General features: G+C 39.7%; 1 protein-coding gene across 2 annotated transcripts in view; it reads left to right on the forward strand.

The window, feature by feature from the left end:
- Nucleotides 1-8,497, forward strand: part of HECW2 (HECT, C2 and WW domain containing E3 ubiquitin protein ligase 2) — a 166,644-nt gene extending 158,147 nt beyond the window's left edge. For both annotated transcript variants that reach the window (XM_075285106.1, XM_075285108.1), the window contains 4 exons: nucleotides 488-602; nucleotides 2,231-2,316; nucleotides 5,139-5,251; nucleotides 7,115-8,497. In XM_075285106.1, coding sequence (XP_075141207.1) covers nucleotides 488-602; nucleotides 2,231-2,316; nucleotides 5,139-5,251; nucleotides 7,115-7,226 — 426 coding nt within the window. In that variant the 3' untranslated portion in view covers nucleotides 7,227-8,497. The remainder of the gene's footprint in view (nucleotides 1-487; nucleotides 603-2,230; nucleotides 2,317-5,138; nucleotides 5,252-7,114) is intronic.
- The last annotated feature ends 233 nt before the right edge of the window (nucleotides 8,498-8,730 follow it).

Raw genomic sequence — 8,730 nt, forward strand, 5'->3', positions numbered from 1 at the left:
GGGCTGTCCATGCTCGGCCACCATCAAACTTAACTGAACTTGAATTGTTTTGTAAAGAGGATTGGTCCAAAATACCTTCATCCAGGATTCAGGAACTGATTAAAAGCTACAGGAAGCGACTAGAGGCAAAAGGAGGATCTACTAAATATTAATGTCACTTTTCTGTTGAGGTGCCCATACTTTTGCACCGGTCAAATTTTGGTTTAATGCATATTGCACATTTTCTGTTAGTACAATAAACCTCATTTCAATCCTGAAATATTACTGTGTCCATCAGTTATTAGATATATCAAACTGAAATGACTGCTGCAAACACCAAAATATTTAGAACTAAAAATGATTAAGATTAATAGGGGTGCCCAAACTTTTTCATAGGACTGTATATGGAGTGTGGACATGTCATTTTTCAAAATGAACATTTCTTACAGTTTTTAAAATTCACAAGATAAAAATAGTAATATGTTCTTAATTCCCTTGCTTTTTGCAGGTGGTAGACGCTCGCCTGGTATCCGTTTTTGATGCAAGGGAACTTGAGCTTGTTATAGCAGGAACTGCAGAGATTGATTTGGGTGATTGGAGAAACAACACGGAGTACAGAGGAGGTAAAGGAACATTCCGCGATATCTCCACAATAGAGATCCAATATACTGAACGTCACACATTACTCATTTACAGCCATGTTAAAGGTTCAGGGAATCTCAGAAATACAATTTTCTATTTTTTTTAATGATCACAATTTCTCTATGAAGTGAGATCAACATGAATATTATATTAATTTCCAAGTTTGGAAGGAATTTTACCACTTATGGAACGGGAACACACAAAAATTTTGCAACACAAGGCACACAAAAAAAACTACTGCTTCAAAAATAAACTAAGTATGACTATGTCCAAGAAGGGACAGAAGCAACACAATAAATAAACGACAATTTTTATTAAGTGATAAATATGAAAACATACATTACACATAAACAACAGGGGGTAAATGCTTCACAAAAAGGCGGGTGGTGTGTGGTAATAAATAGTATATAGGTCTAGGGTGAAAAAAGTATGTATATCACAGTCAAATAATAAGGGTTCACATGTTGCCGCAAGTGTGGCAGTTCCAAAGCAGATAAAAATATCCCATCAGTAAGAATGCACAACAGAGCGACATATGTGAAAATTATATACATAGAAGGTAAAGAACCAACTCTAAGACCATAGTTATAGTGTAAAGCACCTACCACCTGTACTGCGCTCCGACGTGCGTTTTGCCCAACGGCTTCATCAGGGGGACAGAAGCCTGACGAAGCTGTTGGACTAAACACGCGTCAGGGCGCGGTACAGGTGGTAGGTGCTTTACACTATAACTATGGTCTTAGAGTTGGTTCTTTACCTTCTATGTATGCAATTTTCACATACATTTTGTCTCTCTGTTGTGTTTGTCCTTGCAGGGTTTATCGTGTATATAGTCGTATATACCAAACGTATATAGTCTATGATTGGTCCAGAACTGGTTAAAGTTATTTTTCATAACAATAATATTAATGACCTATCCATGGGAAAGGTCATCAAATACTGGAGGGAAGGTTGCGAATCCTGATGCCCACACTGTCATCTGTTTGACCTAGGTGCTGCTATTGGGACAGCACTTGCATCAAACCATGTGGCAACCATTTCACTCAAGGTGTGGTGCACCAATGCACTTTCAAGTCACAGTCAGATTATATACAAATGCAATAAGGAAATATGTTTTCTTCTTTATTTATCAGGTTACTTTAGAGTAGAGGGGAGGGAGGAGGAGTATGATGGAAAAGACATAATCCATTACCCTGTGAATGAAAGAACTCTTCTGACATTACTATTTTTCAAGATAAGACTCAAGGTACCACTGCACAGGTAGAGACATTTATTCAGTTAAACCACTTCTTCCTCCCCTCTCCATAGACTTCTGTGTGAGGTTGAGTAAGAGATGGTTTCTATATAAATAAACAGTCCGAGTGAAGTTGAGGACAAGCCAGATGGATGGAGAAGGAAACATATTTCTTTAATAAGATATATTACAAAGTTTATTGTAGTAGGTACAATGCAAATATTGTTAATGTTCAAGTTGTATCAGTATAAAGCATTATATTGAATAGTAACACAACTTTAAACTAGGATATGAACATTGATAAAATATTCATGTGAGACAAAAATGAGACATTGATACAATTGGTATGACATCTTACCTCTTTATTGCCCATAGGTTACCATGACAATCATATTGTTATTAGGTGGTTCTGGGCAGCGGTTGAAAGATTTAATAATGAGCAGCGCCTGCGTTTGCTACAGGTACGTGGGAAGCCTTTATTGCTACATACACTCATTGACTAAACAGATAAGGGGGCGTTCACACTACCGTCGGTGTCCAACATGCAGGGTTCTTCTGTCCGCTTGAGAAGTCGGACATCTTCACTTGCGGACAGGGAAGGAAGGGCAAAAGTACGCACTCGATGCCCATTTAAGTGAATGACAGGTGTCACGGACACAGCTAGTGTCCGCTCCTAATGTCCGTGCCAGATTTTGAGCGGACACTAGGCGCGGACACTACTTCTCGGACACCGACGGTAGTGTGAATGCTCCCTTAGCCACCAAAAATAAATTGACTTGAAATGAATGATTTTTTTTCTGATAAAATGGGCAGTATGTAACTTTCTTGTGAAAGAGTGTGCACAAATAAATCAAGTTGAAAAAAATTGACTGGCACAAAAGCTCACACTTCCACATTTATGCTTGGGATGTCATTAGAGTTAGGGACAAATCGGGTAGAAGAATTTGAAGCCTCCCTTGGAAATGCTACAACAAAAGACATTGCCTTAGGGCTCATTCACACGGGGACAGAGGGGGTGGATTTTGGCGCTAAATCCATGTCATAATCCACCCCCTTACAATAGAGGTCTATGTAGACCGCTTGCTTACTTTTTTACGTGAGCGGTATGTTCCCACTCATGGAAAACAGGAGCGAGCTGCCCTTTCTTCAGGCGGATTCAGGCGTCCGCCTTGCCGCGGCACACTCCGGACTAGGCCCATTCATTTGGGCCTACTCTGGAGCGGGAAGCTGTGACTGTCAGAAGCCGTGACAATTGTGGCTGGCGCATTTTGGCCCTATTCTGACATGGCTTCCCGCGTCAGAATCAGGATCAAAATTTGTCAATCCCGTGTGAACAGAGCCTTAGAGACTGGAATGCTCCCCTGGGCTTGTCTCCTATACTGGTATTTGCACTTTTGAGGATGGGCCACTTTTTGAGGAAGACGGCCACTTTCTTAGCCGTTACTTTGACTGGGATTAAAACTTGCAAAATTCAGTGACCATATGCCTGTTGCAATAACAAGCTCTTGTACTCTCCATGGAAAGTGTTAGGCTAAGGTCCCATGTAGCGGGCTGCAGCAAAAAAAAAAAAAAAAAAGCGCTGCAGGAAAAACCATGACGGAAACACATCTTGGTTTTATCCTGCATACTTTCTGCTTCCATTATACCTATAAAGAAAACGCCAGAGTTTCTGTAGGTATAATTGACATGCTGTGATTTCCAAAAAAGCAAGTTTTGGAAATTGCATTTCTGCTGTGCGTATTTTTCTGCAATGTGTGTAAAACACCACCTCTTTTGCTGCAGCGTTTCCACCGTTGCCAAACCACGTCATTTACACCACGTGGGCCTTAGGGTGAGTGGAGGAGTTACAATTTATATTTGGAATCTTCCATTTGTGTTGTTTCCTTTTTTCTTCCCCTTTTTGTAAAACTGTTAAAATAAAAATAATGGAACTAATAAAAAAGCACTCAAAATCCTCATCCCCACCTGACAATTTGTTGCAGCAGTGAATGAAATACAAATATGATTATTATCCCCTATATACAGAGGCTGGGTTCAAAGCTAAGGGGAACGATACGTGCAAAACTAAATGGGTGTTTTCAGTGCTATAGCAAGGTTATGCGTCACACAGACAGTGGCGTAACTACCGGGGTAGCAGGAGTAGCGGCTGCCACAGGGCCCGGGACATTAGGGGCCTGGCGACAGCCGTTACCTTTCCATTTTTTTTCTTTTTTTAATAGGCCGTAATCAGTTGGAGTTACGCCAGCCGGTAACGGGCCCTATTTCCTTACCGATCCTGGCAGAGGCTGGGATCGGTAAGTGATGCCGCGGGCCCTACAAGCACTATCATTATACTCGGGGGGTCTTTTCAGACCCCTAAGTATAATGATCTGAGGCCCCGGAAAGGTAAAGGAACATAAAAAACAGTGTTGCTTACCTTTCCACGCTCCGGTCAGGCTTCGGGCTTAGTTGTGTGACATCGCTGACGTCACATGACCCAGGCCTGCGTCCCGGGTCATGTGACGTGAGTACGTCAATAAACAAGGCCGACACCACCGAAGACTGCAGCGGAGTGGGATATAGGTAAGTAACAGTGGTTTTTTATGTTTGTATCCCCCCGGGTCTCATTATGGGGCATAATACTGTGTGCAGGGGCCACTATGGGACATAAGACTGTGTACAGGGGCCACTATGGGGATAATACTGTGTGCATGGGCCACAAGGGGCATAATACTGTGTGCAGGGGCCACTATGGGGATAATACTGTGTGCAGGGGCCACAATGGCCAAAATCCCATAGATTGTAAGCCCTCGAGGCAGGGCCCTCTACCCCACCGTGCCAGTTGGTCACTGTTAGTATTATATCTACCGGTATATTTTGTGTACTGTATGCAAACCCTCAAATGTAAAGCACCATGGAATTAATGGTGCTATATAAATAAACAATAATAATAATAATAATAATAATAAAAAAAGGGGCATGATACTGTGTGCAGGAGCCACTATGGGGCATAATAGAGCACGCAGGAATGCAGCGGGGGGGTCGGTCGATCAAGGTCTTTGGTGTCGGTCAGGAAAGGGGGAGGGGGCCCATGTCAAAAGTTTGCCACGGGACCCCGCTTTCCTAGTTACGCCACTGCACACAGTGTACATATATATCACATTGCTATGCATAGAAAAATTAGAGGATTCATTGATCATATAAGCTACCTTTAAAAAGGAAAAATGTTTTATGATAATAATATGTCTATGGTTTTTGTAGCACTTCTTCTTACAGCTGTGTAATTCTTGCTTATTTTTGGCAGTTTGTTACCGGTACTTCCAGTATCCCATATGAAGGTTTTGCATCTCTCAGAGGCAGCAATGGGCCACGACGATTTTGTGTGGAAAAATGGGGGAAAATAACAGCTCTTCCCAGGTTCTCTATACCTTGCTTGTTTTATAACCTTCAATGGAGATTAATCAATTGCAAAACCAATGTTAGAATTTATTTCTAGTTGTAATACTATTATAATGAACTAATCCATTGGGTATACACAGTCAAGAGCTTCTACTGTTCATCTCTAATATCTTTGTTAGAAATTTGCATGTGAAACTTCTGGTGTTTATGCTATATTGCTAGAATATGCTGTTAGTGTCCGGTTGGCTCCTCAGTGCTGATTGCTAAGCTTTGCTCTATTACAGCAACACAAATAGGGATCTATATTTGATCATTCAAGTGAAAGCAGCTGCCATGCTGTGTTTTTCACCTGGTGATGCTTTAGTTTGCTTTAGGGATAAGTGGGTCAAATGATCACTTGTAACAATATTTAGAAAACACTTTGAGGGGAAGTTAACTCAGTAGATGCAGTGGTGAGGACCCAAAGAGTCAAGACAGGGACACAAAATATGCACAAGAAATTTAGAAAAAAAACAGGAAAATAAATAAACCCTTGACATCAGGCACAAAATAAGCAAAACAAAATACAACCTTAACTTCAGGCAAAAGTAAATAAAAACCTGCTCGTCTGAGCAACTAAATAAATAGAACTAATAACCTAACTATATGTATGACTTACTTCCAGCCACACAAACAAAACAGGTGCAATATTTTCTCATCGTACTCAGGGTTACAGGGCAGAACCACACACCTCCTTTCACCTCATGGAACTGCACTGGAATGCAGGATCTACAGCCTTTTAATGGCCCAGTAATGAGCCCAGGACCTACACCTGGGCTGAGACCTACTCCAGATCCGTCCTGGACCACACATTTTTGTTTGCATGCAAATGAGGGGAAAAGTCCATTTGGAGTGTGCTGTAGCGTGTCTATGCTTCAGTCTGCACTGTAAATTCTCATTCAGCACACCTTTTCCCTCATTTGCATATAAATGAAACAGTGATTTACATGAAAATGGGTCTCCAAAGCTTAATAGACTTATATGTGTAAACTGTAGAATCCCCTACAATCCCCTAAATTTACTGCTGACAGTCTCCCTTTAAAAGGTTAATTCTTCCCCCACAAAAAGTGGTCACCATACATTGCTGCCTAGCACTTACCGTATTTTTCGGACTATAAGATGCAATGGACTAGAAGACGCACCTAAGTTTTAGAGGAGCCAAATTGGGGAAAAAAATTTAACCAAAAAAATGTTAAAATATTTAATATATGGGAGTTATAGTTTTGTAACAGCATTTTTTTGCGGGGCCAGATGTACTTTTTAGTTATTCCATTTTGAGGAATGTCTATTGGTTAGATCACTTTTTATTTAAATCAGAGGCAAAACGATGAAAAAAACCCAGTGATTTGGCACTCTTGATTTTGACATTTGCCGTACAGGAAAAATATTAGTAGACTGGGCATTTTCGGACACAGGGATACCTAATGTGTATGTGTTTCACAATAATTTTCTACATTTATATGTATTCTAGGGAAAGGAGGTGATTTAGAACATTTATTTTATTTTTTATTATAGCATTGTTGTTGTTTTTTTTTACCATTTTATTAGCCTCCCTTAGGGGGCTTGAACCTGCAATCATTTGAATGCAACTCCCATAGATGGCAATACAAGATGCAATTCTGCTGCCCTGCCCCCTCTTATAATCCACATTCGGACTATAAGTCTCACCCCCATTTTCCTCCCAAATTTTTTTGGGAAAAAGTGTGTCTTATAGTCCGAAAAATACGGTATATAGTAGTTTCTAAGTATTGTACTTGTTTAAAATGAAACCAAAAAGAAAACGTTATGTTTGATATAATAGCAGTTACCCTTTAACACTTTTTTCCACTTGTATTTTTCCAGAGCCCATACGTGTTTTAATCGCCTTGATCTTCCTCCATATCCTTCTTTTTCTATGCTGTATGAGAAACTCTTAACAGCGGTTGAAGAAACAAGCACATTCGGCCTTGAGTAGTCCTGAAGATCTTTCAGACTGACCCTTAACCATAAAATGACGCTCTGCGCATTCTCTAGCAAGGAACTTTTCATATTGGTTGAGTTTAACTCCATGAACTTATGTGGACATTACCACAGATGTACCAAGAATGTGTCAGAATATGGACAAATCCAAGACATCAATGGCCAAGACTATTTTCCAGTAAAGAAGAATGGCATCAGGATGAATGTTCTTACAGTCTGTTAGTAATACTATTAACATAGTACACACTGGAATCAATGGACATACGATAAAAGATAACTTACACAATTATATAATGCATTCCAATTTTTACAGGTAATGTTTAGGTGCTTGCATGGTACGCATCTTAATTTTTGTTACACTAGCCAAGCTCAGTCTTTAAGGGTCAGACTAGCTTTCTATTTATTATGTGTCAAACCTATGCATGTTTCTATCTACAACCTCTTTTAGTGAAAATACCTGATCTAACACATGCAAAAAAGCCTGCACATTCTCTAGATCAATGTATAGTTCTTTGACAAAATTCACATACTGTAGATGTTACTGCTTTCTACACATATGTATGTAAAACTGTTTTTAAAGTATACACTCACATGCCAGCACTATAAATAATGAAATGTATTGTAAAATATTTTTATTTATTCTTTGCATCTCTCAGTGATGCAGTCCCTTATGTCTTTTAATATCTTGATTGTTATGGCCATTATTTGTAATTGTTATTTAATTATTATATATCACAAGATGACATAATGAAGCAGGTATCTATAAAGCAGTATTATTGTAGGCAACTTTATACAAAGCCTTAAACCGGATCTTCAGGTTGAGAATAAAACATAATGATTTCAAAAGCACCCACATGAGAAGCAGGTATTGTTTCCCAAGACAGCCAAAGCTCTGCTCTGATTCCTTAAAGGGCTTCTCAGGATTAGAACACATGGCTCTTTCTTTCAAAAAGAGACTAGGACATCATATCCATTGGTGTAGGTTGGCCATGTGATCAACTGATGTGATGTCACTTCCTGAGAAAAAGTGGCGCTCTCTTTGAAAGAAAGCAGCCATATTTTCTGATCCGAGACGACCCCTTAAAACATCTGTGGGAAGGAGGAAGCTGCAGTGTGATAGGCTGCTACAGAAAACAGTACCAATCTTATGTTAGACCATTTTGCCAAGAGACCTATCTGGTTTTCAGCGTTTATTTCCGCTACGTTAACATTGAAATTATTATGCTAAAAGCTATTGTCCTAACTTCAATCTTCTGTCTTCCCCCCTACTCCAATTCACATCAATGAGTTTGCCCATTCCAGTGAGAGATTGACATTAAAGGAGAATGAAATAAAAAATTTTTTTAGAAGTCCTCAGTAGTTGCTACCTTTATTAATGGCTAACTTAAAAAATGATGACATATTGCGAGTTTTCGGGATAACTAAAGCTATCCCTTCATCAGGCTGGTATAACACAATATCTGAAGGCAGGCATATTTGTACAGGAATAGAGTGTTAGA

Source organism: Leptodactylus fuscus, chromosome 8 (assembly GCF_031893055.1).
Source record: "Leptodactylus fuscus isolate aLepFus1 chromosome 8, aLepFus1.hap2, whole genome shotgun sequence".
NCBI lineage: Eukaryota > Metazoa > Chordata > Amphibia > Anura > Leptodactylidae > Leptodactylus > Leptodactylus fuscus.